Source organism: Leucoraja erinacea, chromosome 17, assembly GCF_028641065.1.
Source record: "Leucoraja erinacea ecotype New England chromosome 17, Leri_hhj_1, whole genome shotgun sequence".
Classification (NCBI taxonomy): Eukaryota; Metazoa; Chordata; class Chondrichthyes; order Rajiformes; family Rajidae; genus Leucoraja; species Leucoraja erinaceus.
This window is the reverse complement of record NC_073393.1, coordinates 13,784,323-13,807,796: the sequence shown is the minus strand read 5'-3', so window position 1 is coordinate 13,807,796 and position 23,474 is coordinate 13,784,323. Positions and strand designations below refer to the sequence as shown.

Here is a 23,474-nt window from a genome sequence, read left to right as displayed (position 1 = left end):
AGCCCTGGTTTCCACACACCATTTAACACTCGGTCTCTTGTTGCTGCACTCCCTTGAAAGACTCGTGTTCTGTCTTCTGCTCTCCCTTTAAACTCACCGGGGCCTCCTTTCCCATGCTCCCCTTAAACTTGCCAGATTTACTGGAAAATGTTCTAAATTGCCTCACCTCTCCAAGGCACTACCTAAAACCTACCTGCTTGATCACCATTGTGGTCATTTGTCCTGATTTCTCATGTGGATGTGTGAAATGGCGGCCGAAGAAGAAGGTGTACAAGATCATGATAGGATTGGATTGGGTAAATGCACAGAATCTTTTTTAAGCAGAGTAGTGAATCGAGAACATAGGTTTAAGGTGAGGGGGGAAGATGTAATAGGAACCTGAGGGGCAACATTTTTACTGAAAGGGTGGTAGGTACATGTAACAAGCTGCCGGAGGAGGTTTTTAGATTTTAGAGATACTGCGCGGAAACAGGCCCTTCGACCAACCGAGTCCGTGCCGACCAGCGATCCCTGCACATTGACATTATCCTACACACACTAGGGACAATTTTACAGTTCTACCAAGCCAATTAACCTACAAACCTGTATTTACTTGTACAGGTAGTTGCGGCAGGGACTATCGCAATGTTTAAGAAACATTTAGACAGGTACATGGACAGGACAGGTTTAGAGGGATATGGCCCAAACATAGGCAGGTGGGGCTGGTGTGGGTGGGGCATCTTCACAGAGTGGGCAAGATGGGCCGAAGGGCCTGTTTCCATGCTGTTTAACTCAATGTCTCTATGACTCTCTTAAATGTTGGTGGCGTGTGTATTGTGGTTAGAAAGCTGAAGCCATGTTTTGAAATATTTGTGTGAGTTGGGAATTTTTACAGGTGTCTAGCCCTACTACAGTAACTTTGCCAGACGTGAAATAAAAACTAAAAATAAGCCTTCTGCCGTGCTACAGGCACAGTGCCTTGCGGCGAGATTTCCATGTATGGTCTCCAGTTTGTGGAGGCAAAGATGTACATCGGTAATCTAATTATTTTGCCAAAGGCAGAGGATGTGCCGTGTTTAAAAATAGTGATTTGATTTTCAAATGTGTTATTTAGCGATGTAAATCTGGAAGATGCCTGAAACAGCACTGATTATGCAGAAGCGGCTTCCCAAGGGTTTGTACGTGGCCTACGTTTACAACCCTGAAGCTGTGTTTTTAAATACAATCTTGTTCAGCAATTTGTAATGGCATAGGTTTTCCATGTATTCAAATTGATGGAGAGTAAATAAGGTCCTATTATAACTTCATAGCATTATTTGTGTTTTTATTTCATTGTGTTTCCTAGAATAATATAATACAGGACAATATGCTGGCAATGGTATCAAATGGGATGAGTGTAAGATTAACGCAGTTGGCTGCTTGATAATTGGTGCACATTTGGTGAGACAAAGGACTTGTTTGCGTGCTCTATGACTCTAGATGATTTCTATTCCAGGGTCTAATAATTAGGTGCACCGAGGTTGATAAAGTAAGCAATCACTGTGTGTGTGAACATGCATGTGTACAAGTGAGAGAGAAAACGAGCACAATTAACAAAGCCATTAAGAATAGTCATAGAATCATTCACAACGGAAACAGACCTTTCGACCCTTCTTGCCCATGCAAACCAAGATGTCCCCTCTGAGCTAATCCCACCTGCCTGCATTTTCCCCATCACAACCATCTGGCTGCTCGTTCCATATACTCACCACCCGCGGTGTGAATTAATTTTGTTTAGTTTATTATGTCACATGTGCCGAGGTGCAGTGAAAAGCTTTTTGTTGCGTGCTCTCCAGTCCAAGAAGACTATACACGATTATAGTCAAGCCATCCACAGTGTACAAATGAAGAATAAAGGGTGTAACATTTGGGTGTAACAAGAGACTGCAGATGCTGGAATGTGAAGCAAGAAAAAAGGAGGGTAGCTGGAGGAACCCAACAGGTCAGGCAGCATCTGTGGAGGGAAATGGACCATTGACGTTTTGAGTCAAAATCCTTTATCCAGCCCCAACCCGAAATATCGTCTGACCATTCTCCCCCACGGATGGCACGGTGGTACAGTGACACAGCAGTAGAGTTGCTACTTTTCAGTGTCAGAGACCTGGGTTCGATCCTGACTACAGCTGCTGTCTGTGCGGAGTTTGTACGCACACTTCGTGACCATGTGGGTTTTCTCCGGGGTGCTCCAGTATCCTCCCACACTCCAAAGACGCACAGGTTTGTAGGTTAATTGGCTTGGGTAAAATTGTAAATTATCCCTAGTGTGTGTGTATTATAATGTTAGTGTGCGGGGATCGCTTGTCGGTGTGGACCTGGTAGGCTGAAGGGCCTGTTTCCGTGCTGTATCTCTAAACAAAACTAACACGACCAACACTTCATTCTTGTTTATGTTAGAGGTGGAGGGAGGCTGATCAGAAACCAAAAAAAGTATGGTTTTCTTGAGGTGACTAAAATTCCATTTGTGAACATGGCTTGTCACCAGGGAAAGGAATATTGCCAGTGCATGAGTCAAGGAGAAGGCAGTATGGAAACTGCAGGGACCTAATCCAATACATGTATACATACTGATTATATTAAAATATCAGTGCTTCTGTAAATCATTGGAACACTTTTCAGATGTTGGATTTAGATCTGCCTGCTTTCACTTCTGTAGTATAGCTGGCTCTACTGTTTTCTCAGTAATCTTCTGAAATCTTCAGCTTTGCCAATGTCCCCCATGGAGTCGAGTAATCCAAGGCACTGATGGTTTGCCTCCCAGGTTCCATGTTGTGGTGTCGCTGTGTGACCAGGCACCTAGTCTTGTTCACCCATCAGACCTTCCCATATGATTAACTCCCAGTCCTTGCAGTGTTTTTTTAAATTTTTATTTGTAGTTTTAGAGATACAGTGCGGAAACCGGCCCTTCAGCCCACTGAGTCTGCACTGACCAGCGATCCCCGCACATGAACACTACCCCAGACATTTAGGGACAAGTTGCACTTATTCCAAGCCGATTTATGTACAAACCTTAACGTCTTTGGAGTGTGGGAGGAAATCGAAGATCTCGGAGAAACCCCATGCGGCCACAGCGAGAACGTATAAACTCCACACGGCCAGCACCTGTAGTTGGGATGGAACCTGGGTCTCCGGCTCTGTAAGGCAACAACTCTACTGCTGTGCCACCGTGCCACACTTAAAATGTGCCCTCTGGTCCGAGACACCCGAACTAGTGGAAATCCACTCTCTGAGGCATTTCATTATTCGTTAAGTTTCAATGAGGTCTCCCCTCATCCTTCTGAATACAGGCCCAGAGCCATCAAATGCGCATTATACGTTCGCCCAATCATCCCCGGGATTCATTCTTGTAAACCTCCTCTGGATCCTTTCTAATGTCAGCATATCTCTGCTCAGATATGAGGCCCAAAACAACTCACAATATTCCCAGTGCCTTATAAAGCCTCAGCATTACATCACCGCTTCTGTATTCTCTATGCCTCTTGCAATGAATGTTAACATTGCATTTGCCTTTGTTACTGCGGATTCAACTTGCACATTAACCTTTTCGGGATCCTGAACCTGCACTCCCAAGTCCCATTACACCTCCGATTTCTGAATCCTCTCCCCATTTAGAAAGTAGTCCACACCTTTTATTCCCAAAGTCACGACTGCACAATTTGCCACGCTGCATTCCATTTGCCAATTCTTTGCCCACTCATCCACTCTATCTAAGTCCCTGCTTTCTCTACACTACTTGCTCATCCACCTATCTTCATATCATCCACAAACTTGGCCACAATCAAGTCCATCCAAATCATTAATATACAACATGAAAACGGACCCAATACCAACACCTGCAGCCAAGCAGAAAAAGCCCCCTTTATTCCCATTCTTTGCCTGCACCATTCAGCCAATCTTCTATACATGCCAGTATCTTCCTTCTAATAACAAGGGCTCTTATCTTGTTTAGCAGCCTTGCATGTGATACTTTATCAAAGGCCTTATCAAAATCCAAGTACACAATATCCACTGACTCTCCATTGTCTATCTTGCTATTTACTTCCCCAAAGGTTTCCAACAGATTTTTCAGGCAAACTCCCTCCTTCACAAACCATGTTGACTTTGGCCTATTTTATCATGTGCTTCTAAGTATTTGGAAACCTTGTACTTAATAATTGACTCTAAAATCTTCCCAACCACTGAAGTTAGTCCAGCCGGCCTGTAGTTTCTTCCCTTTTGCCTCACTCCCTTCTTGAACAGTGGAGTAACATTTGCAATGTTCCAATCCTCTGAGAGCACTTCTGGCACTAGTGATTCTTTAAAGATCACTACTAATGCCTCCGCAATCTCTAAAACTACCTCTTCCTGGGGTGTAGAACAGCTGGTCTAGATGACTTACCCACTTTCAGTCCTTTCAGCTTCTCAAGCACCTTCTCCTTAGTAATAGCAAAATAGCAACTTCACTAACCTCTGCCCCCAGACTCTCTTTAAAATGTTGGCATGTTGCTGGTGTCTTCCACTATGAAGACTGACTCAAAAAAACATATTCAATTAGTCCACCATTTCCTTATTCCCGATTGCTACCTCTCCAGCTTCATTATCCAGCAGTTCAATGTCCACTCTTGCCTCTCTTTTACTCTTTGTATCTCTGAAGATGTTTTTGGTATCCTCTCATATTATTGACTATCTTACCTACATATTTTATCTTTTTTCCGCTTATTGCCTTTTTAATTGCCTTCTTTTGGTTTTTGAAAGCTTCGCAGTCCTCCAGCTGCTCACTAATCTTTGCAATATTATATGCCTTTTCTTTCATTTTTATGCTGTCTTTGACTTCCTTTGTTAAGGACGGTCACCTCATTCTCCCCTTAGAATCTATCTCCCTCTTTGAGATGAAAAGATCCCGCATCTTCCGAATTATTCCCAGAAACTCCCACCGTCCCTTTCTAATCAACTTTAGCCAGCTCCTCCCTCATGCCTATATGTGTCGGTAGTCGTTACCTTTGTAGTTACCTTTACTCGACAATAATGCCGACACTTGTGTTTTCACCTTCTCCCTCTCCAATAGCAGACTGATGGCCCAACTTTAAAGTAACATGATAAATAAATTGATAATTCTGTCAAAATTATTCTAGTTTTTAAAGCATTTTATTTGGGCTTTGCAGCTTATCAATCAGAAAATTAAAGTATTAAATAAAAAGAAAATTAAATCATTGAAACCAAAATTAAAGCATGAAATAAAATTCAAATTTAATTGTTGAACACAAAATTAAAGCATTAAATTAAAATCAGATCAAGTAATTGAATACAAAATTAAAGCATCAAACGCTGCTCATATTAAACTTAATTAAGCATTCAATACCAAATAAATCAAAGTCTCAAATGGACATTAAAGCATCCAACACAATTAGTGATTTATTTGGTTCTGAATTATTTCAGTCAATACACAGATTCATGCAAAGAATACAGTGCAACTCTGTAAATGCAGTGGAGACGGCGATAACTTTGGACAGCAAGGTACAAGCAAACCTCTCCTAATGTGCACTATGAATCTATTGGATAATATGTGGAGTATTTGAACTCCCATTCTACAACAGTAATGCAGCTGGAAGAGCCGCTGTCTCACGGAGCCAGAGACCCAGGTTCGATCCTGATCTTGGGTACTGTCTTTGTGGAAGTTACACATTCTCCCTTTGACCACATGGGTTTCTTCTGGATGCGGTTTCCTCCCACATCCCAAAGACGTGCGGGTTTGTAGATTAATTAGCCTCTGTAAAAACAGCCCCTAATGTATCGAGAGTTGATGAGAAAGTGGGATAACGTAGTTAGTGTGAGCAGGTAATCAATGGCCGGTGTGGACTCCGTGGCCTTAAGAGCCTATTTCCATGCTGTTTCTCTAAACTAAACTAAACAAACAAAATAAGCATTATCTCCATGACTGTCATTGTTACCCTGTCTATCATTGGTAACCGAGCATTTTATGGACTTCCTCTCAGCCCATTCTCAATCCTTTTCAGTCCAATTCTGGGTTTCTGCTGGAGGTTGGGAACCAGTGAATCCAGTTTGGCCTTTCCCTTTCATTGAATGTTTGCAAGGCTGGGAAATTCCACCCTTTGAAGTATAGGATGAAAACAAACCTGAAATTTAGTGGCTAAGATCCCAATTAAAAGTCATAAAGTTCATGTTCATAAGTTATGGGAGCAGAATTAGGCATTCAACCCATTGCCTACTCCGCCATTCTATCATGGCTGATCTATATTTTGCTATCAACCCCATTCTCCAGCCTTCTCCCCATAGCCCCTGATACCTGGACTAATCAAGAATCTGCCAATTTCCACCTTAAAAATATCCATTAACTTGGCCTCCACAGCTGTCTGTGGCAATGAATTCCACAGATCCATCCGCTAAAGAAATTCCTCCTCATCTCCTTTCCAAAGGTATGTCCTTTTATTCTCAGGCTATGACCTTAGACTCTCCCACTAACACCCACTGCACACTCACTCTGTCCAGGCTTTTTCTATCCAGGTTAAGCATTTTCATCATCTTTAAACAGGCATTGTATTTAGAGTGTATCTCCACAATGGAACCTTCAATTTACTTTGACTTCCAATTTCATACCTTAATATATTCAGCAGTCCATCCTTCATTACATGCTCCATTTGTTCTAACTCATAAGATGTTACAATTCTTTCCATACTCCACTGAGCAGTTCTGCACATACATTAGCGATGTATGTTAACCTAGCAAAACGTTAAGCAGAGTTTGGCAACAAGTTACCATCAAAGTTCTAACTAATCTTAAATTGCTATGTCACGATTTAATTTGACCTTTCCCAGAACCTTTCTCAGCCACAGAGACTGAACAAGTAGGTCAAACCTGGTTTCACTGTTGTCCTGTTGAGTTTAAAACGCGTTACCACCTACCCCAAAGCCAACACTGGACCATTGTGGGCTCCGCCATTCCGTGATCATTGGTGCTTTTTGCATATCTTTCATTCATTTGGTTTATGTACCTCCTATATCTCTTGTTTCGGACTCTCAGCCCGAAGTTGGGCCTTGACCCGAAACGTCACCTATTCCTTTTTTCCAGAGATGCTGCCTGAACTGCTGAGTTACTCCAGAGATTCTCTGCTGGTTGTGGCCAATGTTGTGGTTTGAGAATCGGGCTGATTTAAGATGTAGATGCAGGTTCTGGGTGGCCAAGTGGTGTAGCTAATAGAGCTGCTGCCTCACAGCGGCAGAGCCTTGGGTTCGACCTTGATGTTGGGTGCTGTCTGTGCTGAGTTTGCATTTTCTTTCTATGACGTTCCTGCAGGTGCTCTTGTTTCAATCCATATCCCCAAAACGTGCAGGTTTGTGGGTTAATTACCCTCTGTAAATTGTCCCCATTGTGTAGGGAGTGGATGCAAAAGTGGGGTACCACAGAAAAAGTGCAAACAGCGATCGATAGTCAGTGTGGACTCAATGGGCTGATGAATCTATTCCATGCTATATCTTTCAATTCAGTTCAATTTAAGTAGAATCCAGGTGTTTCTTAACTATTTGTCAGAAAAACATTCCAGAGATAATCCAGGACATTACATTAACATCTGTATACAAACCTACAAAATCTGGAGTACAGTAACTGCCCGTGAGTGCTGGAAAGACACAACAGGTCGGATAGCTTCTGTGGAGAGAGAGCGAGAAAGAGATAGTGTTATGCCCCTGTCCCACTTAGAAAACCTGAACGGAAACCTCTGGAGACTTTGCGCCCCACCCAAGGTTTCCATGTGGTTCCCGGAGGTTGCAGATGGTTGCCGGAGGTTGCAGGTAGTGGAAGCAGGTAGGGAGACTGACAAAAACCTCCGGGAACCTCCGGGAACTGCAAGGAAACTTTGGGTGAGGCGCAAAGTCTCCAGAGGTTTCCGTTCAGGTTTCCTAAGTGGGACGGGGCATTACCTTTTCAGGGCAATGGCCTTGGAAGAGAACTGGGAAAGGATAGAGATAAAACAAGATAAATGAATAATAAAGGCAAGAGCAAAAGAGAAGGGCTGTAATAAAATATTTTATTTAAGATTTTTGCTGTCCGAGGCTAAAGAATTTTTGATTTTTCTGTTTTGATATCAGCTTGCTCTATCACAGATCTTTCCACTTGCTCTTAAAACTTGCTTTATCTCAAACCTTTCACAGTTCTGATGAAAATTATAAATCTGAACCATTGACTCCATTAACTCTCCCTCTCTCTCCCTCTCTCTCCCCACAGATGCTGCCTGGCCTGCTGACTGTTTCCCCGCACGTTCAGCTTTTATTAACAATGTCTGCACATGGGCAGAAGTTTCATTTCTCTCTGATGTCTTTCATGCAGATGGTTTCCGGAAGGTGGTGAATATTGAACAGAGCGGGTTGGTGAAGCCAGAACGGGATGACACAGAATTCCAGCACCTGTATTTCCTCAGGGGCCAGGAGCATCTGTTGGAGCACATCAAGAGAAAGGTGCGGACTTCAAGCTGTTCTCTAACAAATTGTGAATACCCTTGGCTGTGAATTAAATCAACATAAACATCATGGGAGAGTGGCATAGAGGCGTAACTAGTGAAGCTACTACCTCACTGTTCCAGCAAACCCGAGTAGAATCACAACCTCTAGTGCTGTCTGTACTCATGCATTTCCACAGGGGTGCTTGGGTTTGATTCTGCATTCAAAGACAAGAGATTAATTAGCTGTATTAAATTGACCCATGTGTGTAGAACAGATTATCGAAAAAATTACTGGAGAAGGGATTCCTCTGTTAGCTGGCTTAAACTAGATGGACAGTAATGCCCTCCTTCATTGTCAAGGGAATATTGACTTGCACTGTAATGGGGGGTGTATACATGGAGCGATCTTCAAAATGACAGATGTAACAAGAACTGGGCTTTGAGCTAAAGCTGAAGGGATGAAATATTTTGTGCATTTTGTACCTAACAGAAGTCCACAGAAGAAGATTCATGATAATCTTGCACTCACAGGTCTCCTTACCCCTCAACAATAAGGTTGGCGGGCAAAGCCAATAAAATGTGTACACCAGATTCACGTTTGAGTGTGGCCTTGATGTTGGGAGACAGGACACATATAATGGGGCGAGACATGTCTTTACGCTTACACTATGTTTGAGAATGCTAGATGTAGTTGGAAATGTAGATTGAGAAATTTCCCATTTTATAAATGCAGGTGGCAATTAGCAATCTTCGTTGAGTCAATGTTGAGATAAACAGGTTGAATTAAATTAGTTTAGCTTAAACATTTACTAAGCAGTCTCCAAGTGCCCTGCAGTATGCAAAGCAGTCAGATAAAGGAGACTATTGTGCCCAGAATTGAAAGGTGTTTGAATACATTGCAGCAAATCATCACCATTACTCCAGAGACAAGTGACCTTCAAATATGGTTTTTAAGAGGGAACTGCAGATGCTGGAGAATCGAAGGTTACACAAAAAAGCTGGAGAAACTCAGCGGGTGCAGCAGCATCTATGGAGCGAAGGAAATAGGCAACGTTTCGGGCCGAAACCCTTCTTCAGACGTTGATTTGTGTCAGATTCTTAATTTCAAGAATCAGCGTAAAAATGATCACCAGCCCCTTCCTCAGACTCCTTTTCAACTTTCTTTCTCAATGGAGATGTCGGATATTGCTTTTTCTGATTACACTGGACTGCTTACTGGATTCCAGAAGCAAACAAACAATATTCCGTTCATTGAGTCATAATGTCATGCAACACAGCGATAGGCCCATCAGCGTACTGTGCATGTCAGTCATCACTCCTCTATCGTTATGATCCCATTTCCCAGTACTCAGTCCAAAACCTTCTAAGCAATAGCAATTCAATTGCTCATGTAAGTAATTAATAGTTGTGAGCCAGCCTCCACAATAAGTGAGTTCGGTATTCCGACTGCGCATGCCCAGGTCATAGGTCACTCGTCAGCGCATCTGCTGGGTGTTATTAGCCCTTCGTTTCATCCGTATTTTCCCGCTTTGATTCTTCTAGGTAAGAAAATACTGCTTTCAAACTGTGAATTATTTGTATTTATTGTTCCTTTGCATAAAGCTACAATGATTTTGTCGTTTTTATTGCTTAATCTGACCCGATGAGTTACTCCAGCTTTTTGTGTCTATCTTCGGTTTAAACCAGCTTCTGCAGTTCCTTCCTACACATCTCCTTCTACCAGTGCTGCTGCCTTCAGGAATCATTGGACTTGTACACCAAGATCCTTCTGTTCATCTATTGTGTATTTAACTCATCATATATGGGTCTTAATCCTAAATTCTCCGAACAGCAGAAATAAGTTATTTCTCTCTATCCTATCACTGAGGCTTTGAAAAGTTCAATCAGATTGCCTGTTCACCATCTAAATTGCAGGGAATTCAACAAATTTAGGATCAATTCCCTGTAATGTCGTGTAAGAATTTCATTGTTCTATCTGGCACATATGACAATAAAACACTCTTGACTCTCTTAACGTACGGTTAAGTGGTGTGCGCAGTTATCTAATCTAAATGACCAGTTGCTGAATTAGAGGAACTTTTGAATTTTATAGTCTTTATGCCTTGGGGGTAGGAACCAGCTGGTTCTGGGATGTGTTTGTTTAAAGCCTTTATTTTCTTCATTATTTGGTTTGTGGTTTTGGTGTGTTGCTCTCCCTAACTCCGGTTGAGTTTCCTTTGGATATCTGACATGCCGTCCTCATTCTGCACTGTAAATATTAACACAAAGGAATTAGCCAGCATATCCTCTTATTTTCATATGCAAGATCTCTATGTGCTTTCAAGGGGCCTACATTATTTCCTAAAGCCTTTTCTAAAACAGTTAATCTTTGATTTTTGCTTTGATCTTTGATCTTGCAAATTATTTTTCATGCTCCCTCTTTGTACCTCATCATCAGTGTTGTCACTATTTTAAATCTCACCCATGCAAAGCTCTTTGTCAGTTTTTGCCTTTATTGTTAAAATGTTCCCTGGTGTTTATCCTCACTACCTTTGAGTCACATGTGGGTGTTATTTTACCACGTAGAGTTCTTGCCTTTTAGGGATTAAACCCAGTTCCGCGCAACATTAAATTCTTCTTGGATCTCTAGATTTCTGTTGTTTTCCTTATTGTAGATTCACCCTGGACATCTCTATTTCACAGCATGAAATTCAGCGAGCCTACTCTGGGGGGGGGGTTGCTCAATGAGAGAAGGCCCTTCGGGGAGAGTGGTGCTGAGTGGAATGGATGATTTATATTCCCTCAAAGGGCTTGATCTGCTCTCACAGATGGATATTGAAGATTCCACTGAATGTAAACTCTCCTTGTATCCCAGATAACAATGTAACTCACACCTAACAGCAAACTGGGTGAAAGAACCAATCATTCAATTTTTGCAAAGTAATGGCGATGTCAACATTCATTTTTTGCTCTGCAAAGCATTTTGGGGTCTTCTAAATGCTTAAATGTGTCATATATACGGCAATCGGTCCTTGCTTCTTTAACGGTACTTTAGGAATAGTCACCACCTGCAGCACAAGAGCAAAGGAAACAAACAAAAGTGAAAGAAAGAGCCAGGTTGATGCATTTAATTAATGGGGAAATGGAGTTGAGCTACCGTAAAGTTATCCTATTCCCGGATTCAGTTGATGCCTCTACAACTTGACAAATTTAAATAAAAATCTGAAATACGCTTTTTGTTTTAAATATAAGTGACGAAGAATTTCTAGGCAAAGTTTGGAAATTTGGTTAAAATTTGACAGGAATTTTTGCAAGTTGGGATGGACAGTGTTTCACAACTGTTTAGCATCTGATTGCAGTGAGCTCTTGTGAGATATTTAACTTCAACATATTTTTCTCGTCACTCCAGGTGTCAGTTGTAAAGAGTGAAGAGACCAAAATGCGTCAGGAGGATGTCAGCAAACTGCTGTATGACATGCAGTTGATGCGGGGTCATCAAGAGAGCATGGACTGTCGACTGAAGGACATGAAACAGTCAGTACTTGGCGTGAGGCTCCGGAAGTAACTTCAGTGGGATAATGCGATACATCTTATGAGCGACTGGGTGATTTGAATCCATCATCTCAATTGCAAACATGTACATGCAATGGATCCGGCCTATCCTAATCCCAAATATGTTTGAGTCAAAAAAAGAAAGTATCCAGATTATACCAATATTTATCACTAAAATGGAAAATGAATCAAAGTATTAATTGGGGAAATGATGCCACTAATGAATTGATTAAGAAAGAGGAGGAGAACTTCTTCAAAGTAGACATACAAGACATACATGAGTCTGAAGAAGGCTCTCGGCCCGAAACGTCGCCTATTTCCTTCGCTCCATAGATGCTACTTCACTCGCTGAGTTTCTCCAGCTTTTTTGTCTAATATATACTTTGGACTATATATTACATGTTAGGGCCTGGTATGAATACCTTGTACATACCTGTGGGTGTACAAAGTGGAATCATTTAAATTATACAGTTCTTATATTTTGACATAGGAAATATTATTTTGCAATGATCCTAAAAATGGTCAGATTGTAAATGAACTGAAGCTTAGTGCATCCTGGATCCAGTAATTAGATGTTATTGGATATGTAATGGTAGGGCCCAGAGTATCAGTTGTTATGCTAAATGGAGATGCGAGTGTTTGGTAGCACTCTCTTTATCCTGGGTTGGGGTGAGACTTTCTTTAATGCTCTGTTTTTCTTCAGTCAGAATGAAGTTCTGTGGCGAGAGGTTGTGTCTCTTCGGCAGAAGCATAGTCAGCAGCAGAAAGTGATCAACAAGGTGAGACCTCTTCTGAAAGGATGCATCAATCCTCTTCGGTGTCTTTTGGCGGAGGCTGGAATAATTGGGGGGGGGGGGGGGGGGGGGGGGGGGGGGGGGGGGGTAGGGGGGTAGGTAGGGGTGGTAGGGGCTCTCCTTGGTCCCCGGGAGGTCGACTGCAGAACCAGGCAACAGAGCTGCACAAAAGCAACCTCTCCCTCTGATATTTCCCTCAGCCCCAACAGAGCACTGCATTGCCTGCAGTTCAGTCCTATAACATGGATAGGACAGGTTTGGAGGAATATGGACCAAATGCAGGGCAGTTAGGACTAGTGTAAGTAAGTAAGTGCATTTATTTATATAGCACGTTTAAATCAACCCGCGTTGAAACCAAAGTGCTTTACTTAGAAGAAATAATTAAGTTTCCGTACATCGATAGAAAAATTTAAAAAAAGAAAAATGACACAACACATTATCGAATTCAACATGAATGTCCCCCCACAGCAGAATCAAAATGTTCCACTGTGGGGAAAGGCACTAGAAAGTTCAGTCCTCTTCCTCTGTGATCACCCGAGGTCGGGGCCTAGTGTAGCTGGGACATGTTGGCTGGTGTGGGCAAGTTGAGCCGAAGGGCCTGTTTCTACACTGTATCATTCTATGACTCTATAACAGGGCAAGGTGACATGAAAAATGTAGAACATGAAGTCTTGTAATATCCCAGTGCTTCAGCCTACTTATTGACACTGAATTTCAGATGTATCCTTCAATAATTAATTAAAAAGCCGAAGAGAGTGACAGCCCTCTTCCAAAACCGAATGCCAATGACTGGTATCTTCACTGTCAATTCAGTCTGATGACCACATCATTGTAAGTGAGTGAGGTTGCATTAAAGCTCGTAATTTGTGTTATTAGAGTACAAATGCAAGAGATTATGTTCAACCTATAAAAAACACCAGTGAGGCCACATTTGGAGTGTTGCATCCAATTCTGCTCTGCTCATTTTAAGAAGGTTCTGAAGGTCTGTGAGAAAGGGCAGAAAAAGATTCAGCAGCAAAGTTGTATTGGAGAAGCAGGTGCTGCTCTCCTTAAAGCAAAGAACATAAAGAGAAGAATTGATGGGGTGCATAGGATCATGACTAATGTTGATGGCAATAATAGAACTATCCCTTTCAGGCACAGACTTGGTGAGCCAAATGGCTTTTTGTGCTGCATTGGTTGTTTGATTCAAACAATCCTCCGCAATGTTTCCGCACAATGACCCTGCTTTAATGTGGAGACGTTGCTTTTATTGATTTTGTAACATCTACTTCAGCCACGCTTTAAACAGTTTGCTGAATAACTTGACTCCATTTGCTGGGAGTGCAGGCAGGTGCTTTATTTTGCCTCCAATTTATTAGCTGACCCAAGTGTTGTCAATAACAAATTCAAGTCGGGCTGGATAGGTTCATCACACAGTCTCTACCAGGTAATGCAAGGCTAGCAATAATAGAAAAGTTGACAAGTTAGTCCTTTCCTTCCAAAGCACTGGTGTTCAACTTCAGGTAGAGGGTTCAATAGTTCTTTTATTATCATGTGTGCCAAGGTACAGAGAAACTCTTTTTTTGCATGCAGATCAGCAAGATTATTGCCACGCATAAGTACAACCCCTAATTAAGTACAGGATGCATAGAAACAGCCCACTAAGTCCATATACAAGAGTCACCAGGTTTAGGTACCATCAGGCCAGCAGGTTTGCCAGTCAATAAAGCTGAGAAATGTGGCAGAGAGATCCGAAAGATTGAGGGTCAAATGCAGGCAGGTGGGACTGGTGTAGATGGGACATGTTGGCCGGTGTGGGCATGTTGGGCCGAAGGGCCTGTTTTCCACACTGTAAGACTTGTATGACTCTAAGACAAGGGATTATTTGAGGTGTGAATACGTCGTGGCAGAGAAAATGTTCGCAGGTTAGTCAAGGCAGAGGCATATGGAGCAGTTGAATAGTGATGTAACTGGTTGAGGCAGCCTGAGCTGGAACTAAATGCCTGCATAGAGGTCATAAAGTCATGTCATAGGAGCAGAATCAGGCCATTCGGCCCATCAAGTTTACTCTGCCATTCAATCATGGCAGATCCGTCTCTCCCTCCTAACCCCATTATCTTACCTTCTCCCCATTACCCCTTGATACTAATCGATATTTGAGAACGTGCAGAATTGCCTTTAACGCTGACCCGATGATTAGCATGAGGTGGAGGGAATGTCAATGAGTGGGCGGTCACATGCTGACACCCTGCTAACACCTGCCTTTGATCTCTGTTAACAGCTGATTCAGTTCCTGCTCAGCCAGCTCCAATCGAACCACAGCGGTATCGGGCTGAAGAGAAAGCTGTAAGTACTGAGAGCACCGGAGTGTGACTGATTTCCATTCACTGGCCAGGCTCAACTCTGAATGGTCAGGTGACCTGTTACCATGTGAACGATGAATGAATAGGTCGTTCAGAATGCTGAGCAAGATCTGATGACTCATTCATTCAGCCCTCTCTGCTGCGGTGAGCAGATATTAGACCATGCTACACAATAAACCTTGCCAACTCGGGCACTAAAGTTCTGGGGACTTGGGCCCGAGGCTAAGAGAAATGTTTACTTCCTCTCGGATTCTGCCTGGAGCAGAGAGGAAGAAGATGCAGATCACTTAAATTCACAACTTTAAAGTTGCAAGCTGATCATCTTGTTGAAAAGTTGATAAATGGGAAGACGTTGGTTTTAAAATGCATTGGGGCAGCACAGTGGCAACGCGGAAGAACTGCTGCCTTCCAGCGCCAGAGACCCGGGTTCGATCCTGTCTATGGATGCTGTCTGTACAGAGTTTGTACGTTCTCCCCGTGGCCACGTGGGTTTTCTCCGGGTGCTCTGGTTTCCTCCCACATTCCAAAAAAGTACAGGTTTGTAGTTTAATTGGTCTCTGTAAATTGCCCCTAGTGTGTAGGATGGGAAAGTGGGATAACATAGAACTAGTGTACTGATGATCGATAGTCAGCGTGGACTCGGTCAGCCGAAGGGCCTGTTTCCATGTTGTATCTCTAAACCACACTGATGCTGCCTGACCCGCTGAGTTACTCCAGCATTTTGTTCTATGTATCTTCGGTGTAAACCAGTATATGCAGATCCTTCCTACACAGCTAAACTATGTGTTAGCCTGAAGTGCAATGTAGTTGCACTCAATACAAACTAAACTTGCTGCCTTATCATGAACTAAACTTAAAATCCTGGGAATATCATCACACATTCTGTTAGCAGCAAACAATTGGAATTACCTTTAAAATAATATACAAAATATACTTTTCTCGCTCTCTACATAGATATCAGAACATTAATTGTATGTGATATACATGGAAATATGTGCTGCAAGATCTTTTCCATGCACTCTAATGTCCATTATATAATGTCATATGTTCAAGCTTCATACTTGCTGATATTGCTTAGATCAGATTATTTCTTATAGATTAACTCTCAGGTCTCCATTACATGTGTGTATGCAGACACACATACATGTACAGCCAGACACACCAACACACTCTGTATGAACCTTGTGTTAAACATGGTCCCTTATCACAACCAGGGCACCCAATTATTCCACACTCACCCAGAGTGTATCTCGAGTGAAGAATTTGCTGAATCAAAGCTTCCTGGACCTAGCCAGCAAGGGCTCAAGTGCAATCTGTCTTGCTGATCAATATTGGGGACAGAAAAAGCCACAGAATTGCTGAGAAAATCTTTTGACCCTTATCTGCTGCCACCTCTCTAAGCTCTCATGCTTTTTTGGTGTCCCTGAACATTAAAAAAAAAAATCTAAATCAAATGAACAATTAGATAGATTAAGAATGATTCCAAATGTAAATTGAATTATACCACAACAATTATCACACTTTTAAGTCATTACAACATTACTGAAATGCAAGTAATTGAAATAAGATAAGTCTAACCTAGGGCAAGACCTATAAGAAGATTCCCTAGATTAAGTGGTGGACAATTCTAGCTTAGTTGCTGGAATCCATTCAGAGGATTTAGCTAGGCAATTTTCCACAATGTCAGAACTTACTGGAATAGTTTGGCAGGAGAAGCAACCAGTTCTAGAGTACAGATGTTCAGCACTGTAGTCCAGATGTCCAGTCCCATAGTTCTTTCCCTGTATGTTGCTGTAGGGTCAGACATTCTGGCAGCAGGGGAATGGCCCTTCAGCCCACTATGACCATGTCAGCCCATTCGTCCTCTCGCATCATTTTCAACTAACCCACAATCCTTCAACTCCCCCATTTTCCGGCCATCCACCTGCACTGGGACTTTTTACAGTGGACCAATTAACATACCATCCAGGAAATCTTGGCATTTGGGAGGAAACCAGAGCACCTGGAGGAAACCCATGTGGTCACAACACATGCAAACTCCATACAGACAGCAATTGAGGTCAGGATTGAACCTGGAATTGCAAGTGGCAGTGCTCGCCACTGTGCCACATTGATACCTCTGTTCTCAGCCATTGTGGGAAGCTAGGGAAGAAATTGTTGGGGCCCTGGCAGAGATATTTGTATCAACGTTAACCACAGGTGAGGTACCAGAAAGATTGGAGGGTCGCTAATGTTAAGGGAAAGCAGGATCCGCCTGCATTTGGAAAGGCAGGGACTGGTTAGTGATAGTTAGCCTGGCTTTCTATGTGGGGAAATGTGCCTTGTGAATTTGAATGAACTTTTTGAAGAGGTCATCAAGATAATTGACGAGGGCAGGGTGGTAGATATTGTCGACATGAACTTTAAAAAGGCTTTTGATTAGGTCTTACATGGCAGGCTATAAGTACCTAATTAGACTACATGAGATCTAGGGTGAGCTTGCTAATTGGATACCTAATTGGTTTGATGGAAGTGGAGAGTTGTTTTTCAGGTTGGAGGCCGGAGACCAGCGGTGTGCACAGAGATCGGTGCTGGGTCCACTTGTTAATCATTTATATTAGCGATTTGGTAGACAATGTAGTTGGCACGGCAGCAAGTTTTGCAGTTGACACCTATGTCATGGAACTGTGTACCTAGGTCTCTCTGTTATACAGCAGTCTCCAGGCCCCTACCATTTACTGCCCTGCCCTGGTTTGCCTTAATGAAGGGCAACAACTTGTACGTGTCTGAATTAAACTCCATCTGCCATCCCGCAGCCCAACTTCCTAGTTCTAGATCCTATTGTAATCTGAAATGTCCCATGCAGAGTACATTGTGCCTTTTTTCCTTTCACTGCTTCTTCTGACTGGAGAAGACATGATTTATAAGCTGAGGAAGGTCAATAGACAGTAGTCTAGTTTGATGTAATGTTGTTAGGGCTTCTTGCAGTCAAGAGTTGAGGACTCCCCTGGCCAGTCCTTTCCACCGGTGTATCAAAGTCTGACTTCCACTAGTAGGCCTGCCTTACTGATGGAACTGGATGCTCATGGAGTGGGGTGAAGCAGCACAGAGCTTTGGTTGTGGGGTATCATTCTGTGAATACAAGCTGTTGCTTGACTACTCTGTGGATTAACTCTCCAATGTTGACACCAGCCAACAGACGCTTACGAGGAGGATTCTGCCATGTTGACTGTGTCCGAGTGCACAGCCTTGGTCAGTCTGGTTTCATTCGTTTTGCGTATTAACACAATTTTCTTGATGAAATTTAACTACCATTTCAAAGGGCTGTTAAGAATCAACCTCTGGTTGTGAGTCTGGAGTCAAATGTAGACCAGACAAGTTTAAAGGAGAATTCCTTCAAGAAAGACACAAAATGCCTGAAGAAGGGTCTCAACCCGAAACGTCACCCATTCCTTCTCTCCAGAGATACTGTCTGTCCTGCTGAGTTACTCCAGAATTTTGTGTCTATCTTCAATTTAAACCAGCATCTGCAGCTCTTTCCTACACATTCTTTCAAGAAGGTTTGTTTAGTGAACCACATCTACACATTCAGTTGCAACAGCAGTTGGATATTCCTTTGTTAACATAGAACTTGTGAAATTTGAAGCTGTTTTTATTCTTTGACTCCATGTTTATTGAACACTTTGTGAGTGTGACTGCTCAACTTCACCCATGTCGAGCACATGCCAAGCACAAAACATTCCTGACATATTTTAACTACAGGTTTTGTTTTGAGTGCTTGTTATTGCAGCCATTGCCTTAACCTGTAACACCTTCTAATGACGTTGCCCTTTGTTTTATTTGTCAATGGTAACCAGTAACAAATGCTAAATTGAACAAATATTCTGTGTGTTCCCTGTGCATCTCCCAATGCAACAGACTTTATCTAAACTGCATTCTCACTGTGATGTTCTGAAGGATTTAATACAATGCAAATTCAGAATCCTGGGTTAAATCAATCTTAATCTTCACCATGTAGACCTCTGATGTTGGATGACAACGGTTCTTCTCCTGTCACTAAATATGGTCGACATCTTTCAATAGAACCTCTTCAGGATCCATATTTCATTCAGTCGGTATGTGACTTGTTTGCTAGCAATAAACAGTTCTGTCATAATTAAGCAGTTAGACCCAGTGTGGTTGCCCCATTCAATACAGCTAAGGTCGGGTTAATAGTAAAATTCCATGAGAATGTTACCCTGTTATATTGCAGTATACATACACACTTTTTTCTAATTCTATTTTGCACCATTGCCTTGTTCTTTGCACAGACGTGTTTATTTTACTGTCTGTTACAGAATTTGTGCAATTTATCTATAATTTATGTGTCAGTGTTTTCTGATTCTAAATACCTGTGATGCTGCTGCAAGCAAGATTCTCATTGTACCTTTACCTTATCAATGGTTCAATGGTACCTTATTGTCACATGCACCTAGGTATGGCGAGATTTTTTTGTATAAAAATTCAGGCCAAAAGCGTACATGTGCATATGACAGTAAATTCAACTTCACTTTTTGTTCCAGATAATTGGTGACTTCCATATTAATGAGACATCCTTTATATTTTGCTCCTCGCCACTTATTCTTGCTGGAGTTTGGGTCAATGGGTACTCCTTTGTGGTACTTCATTCAGAGCCATTCTCCTTGCGCAAGCCTATTTAGCAAAGATACTAGCTCCGCTCTATGATCTTTGCTATTTAGTGAGCAATGGAGGACTCTTTTTTTGTTCTTGAGCTATTTAAGCCTCCTTGCCATGTTTACTTAACATGGCTGCATGCATTAACCCACAACTCTCAGTTCCCCTCTCTGGAATGAACAGAAATACTTTCAGATCCAGGTTAATTGTTAATGATGGTTTTACAAATGTTACTTCTGTTTTGTTGATAATGTAGTTAAATTGGTGCATTTTACAGCCGTCCACAGAAGCTGCCTTGTGCTCCAGTACCTACACGGACAGCCCAGTCCCTGGAGGGCCAATCATTTCCGATATCACAGAGCTCTCCCAGCCCAGGGCTGCCACCATTCAGCCGGCAGGGAAGGAGCAGAGGTGGGTCATTGGCTTTACGATGATGATTAAACTGCTTTGCACGCTCCAAAAAGAAAGAATGTTGCCCTCCTTTACACTAGTCGCTCTGTTGCTAAGTTTAATGGGGGTTAAACAGCAAAATGGGAAAAATTGCATACACGGAAATTATTCCTGGCCAGCTCATTTCATTCAGCATTGACATGCACATTTGAAAAGTAGCCCATTGTACATCATCTAAATGTAAGTTTTTGTAAGAAAATACATCAGCTCATTGGCACTACTTGGCTTGGAATGTTCAAGAGTTCAAGAGACATTTATTGTCACATGTACCAAATTGGTACAGTGAAATTTGGGTTACCATACAGCCATACGAATAAAAAAAAACACAACACACGATAGACTTTCACATAAACAAATGTTATGAATAATCTGGTGTTGGAGGTCAAAACACATGGTCCAGTGAAGAACAGAGGGTGGTTGAAGGTCAGGGGAGCCATCTGTTAAATGTTAAATGTTAAATGTGATATTTAAAGCAAGCCCCATCGCCCCTCTCAGTTGCATCATTGGAAGAACGTAGATGTTATTTTACTGACCTGATAAACTTTGCTTCTTCAATCGATGTCTGCACAAAATCACCTTTATCATTTTCCTATTTGTGGATATTTGCTGCTTTTAAATTGGTTGCTAGATTTCCTGCAGCATAACATTAGTCACACTTGCAGAGTGGGCATTTGGCTGTAAAGAGGTGCTTGGGCCAGGAAAAATATGATGCAACTGCCCGTCTTCCTTAAATAAAAGTTACATTTCAACATTACTGCAAGTGCAGGGAATTTGAATAACAGAGTTGATTAATTCTTTATGTTAGTAGCATAAAGTTCTACCTAAATCTATACCTGACTTCTGTTTCAGTTTGGCTTCATTTTAAGAGAAAGAACTGCCTCTGTGTTAATGAACTGCTTGCATTTGTGATTGAATACATAAATATTTCTAATCCAGCTGGGAAAAACTGAGCTGTTCAGCTAAAAAGGCCAGGAATTAATTCATGTTCATGTACACAACCGATACTTTGCTATTTTATATAAAGTATCAGTTACATAAGAAGGCTGAAGTTACACCCATCTCCTTTTGTCATTAGTCTTCCTATTGCATGTGCAACTTTGAAAGTTACCTGAGAGTTTGTTTCCATTGTGAATCCTCCTCTTTGTGATAAATTCTAATTTTGGGTATTTCGAAATTGGATTCACTTAAGACTCTGAATTGACTGAAGTTGGTGAAAATGACTACTTATTCGATAAACAAGAACAAATGTTAAGGAACATAAATCACATTCTGATAGAGTTTGCTCCAGCATTTTGTGTTTATCTTCGATGTAAACCAGCATCTGCATTCTGAGTGAATCTTTGCTCCTGTTGTGTGATGCATATGTCCCCACGTTTCAAACTATGGCGACAATACGTATCTCTGCAATTGCTTTAATAAGTGAGATGATACAATCTAGATTCAAGAGAACCTCAGCTTTATTTATCAATTGTCTCCATATACATACAGGGGGAAGTGTCTGATGGCCATTAAGGAGGAGCCGGCGAGTCCAGGGATCGGAGTCCAGGTCCAAACAGACTCGATGGTTCCGGTGAATTCGTGCTCTGCCTGTCTGGAGCCTCCTGTACTGCCGATTTCTGTGGTCGAGTCTGTCCTAGAGGGCAGATCCAGCTGCAACACAATGCAACATACGGATAGGAGGGGGCAGACAACGGCTGTAGAGAGGTGAGTCCTCACACAGTGACCGAGACTCCATACACAATGAGAAGAAAATTGGAGACACAAGGAACTGCGAATGCTGGAACCAAGAGCAAAACACAAAGTGTTGGAGCGACTGACTCAGTGTTGCAGGCGGCATCTGTGGAGGGAATGGACAGGTGAAGTTTCAGGTCGGACTGAGGAAGGGCCCCAATCCTGAAACATCGCCTGTTCATTCCCTGCACAGATGCTGCTTGGCTCACTGAGTTCCTCCAGTTCTTTCAGTATAGTGAGAAGAAAAATGGGGTTGCTTCTGGACCAAAGTAAGTAAGGCAAACAATCTTATCAGAGAGAATAGGCAAATCATTGTGCAACTGATGTTATTTAAAGAACATGAATGTGTAGTAACCAGTTTTGAGTTTGTGTTAAAACAACACATTCCATAAAATGTCTGGGCCATTATTGTTATGTTGGCCCCCTGGACAGTGAGGTCCCTGGATGTGCTATGGCTTATGAGAGGGTAGCACTGGCACCAGACCATCCATCCCTTTTGTTTCTTGTGTGGCCTTAAGTTTCTAGTTTGATGCCTGGCTGTGAGAATGAGGGAGTACACTCTGGTGTGGGAGTCAGTGGGTTAATAATAGATACACAATGAGCCATGCTACATTTCTTTATCATCGTCTGCTTTGATCTTTTGTTTTTACACTTTACATCTCCATATCCCTGGACTACCTCTCCCCGACTCTCAGTCTGAAGAAGGGTCTTGGCCTGAAATGTCACCCGTCATCTCTCCAGAGATGCTGCCTGTCCCGCTGAGTTACTCCAGCATTTTGTGTCTATCTTCGGTGTAAACCAGCAATCTGCAGTTTCTTCCTATACATTATGTCCAAGTCCCCTTTATTTAAATGACTTGTGTAAAACAGGGTCCTAAACGCCAATGCCAGTTGTATGCCAGGAAGCATCAGCCGTTCAAATGGTGGTTTTATTTTCAAAGTTATAGGGGAAAAAAGAAACGGGAAAAGGAAAAGTTAAGATAAATAATATAAATGTTTAATAGTGAAGCTGGATAAATGATTGGAGAAAAAAGGAGTGGATGAATATGGTGAAAGGATTGATGAAGTAGCTGGAAGCGATCGTGTGTGTGTGTGTGTGCGTGCGTGTGTGTGTGCGTGTGTGTGTGTTGCGAAACAAGACTTTGGAGTGTTTGCCTGTGGGCATGCTTCAATGATGTAAATCTAAATCATTTCAGGCACCTTGTGAAATGGCAGTCACTGTTTGATATTTGATGTCCACAACTATCCCTTTGTCATATTTTTTGGGTTTACAGGAGCGAGGTGTCTGACCACATGCAGAACATTGAGATGAACATGGATGGTTTACACTCGCTGCTTGGTGGCCAGCAGTACAGTCTGGAGCATTCCACCATCATGCACGTAAGTTTTGGCCATTAGGTCTCTCTGATAGTTTTTTTAGTTTTAGAGATACAGCGCAGAAACAGGCCCTTCAGCCTATTGAGTCCACGCCGACCAGCGATCCCTGATAATTAACACCATCCTACACGCACTGTGGACAATTCAC

General features: G+C 42.2%; 1 protein-coding gene across 2 annotated transcripts in view; it reads left to right on the top strand.

Moving 5' to 3' along the window:
* hsf4 (heat shock transcription factor 4) overlaps nucleotides 1–23,474 on the top strand; it is a 48,551-nt gene that overhangs the window by 17,479 nt on the left and 7,598 nt on the right. For both annotated transcript variants that reach the window (XM_055648597.1, XM_055648598.1), the window contains exons 3-10: nucleotides 8,335–8,462; nucleotides 11,835–11,959; nucleotides 12,681–12,756; nucleotides 15,035–15,099; nucleotides 19,114–19,210; nucleotides 20,047–20,180; nucleotides 21,708–21,923; nucleotides 23,224–23,329. In XM_055648597.1, the coding sequence (XP_055504572.1) occupies nucleotides 8,335–8,462; nucleotides 11,835–11,959; nucleotides 12,681–12,756; nucleotides 15,035–15,099; nucleotides 19,114–19,210; nucleotides 20,047–20,180; nucleotides 21,708–21,923; nucleotides 23,224–23,329 (947 nt within the window). The remainder of the gene's footprint in view (nucleotides 1–8,334; nucleotides 8,463–11,834; nucleotides 11,960–12,680; nucleotides 12,757–15,034; nucleotides 15,100–19,113; nucleotides 19,211–20,046; nucleotides 20,181–21,707; nucleotides 21,924–23,223; nucleotides 23,330–23,474) is intronic.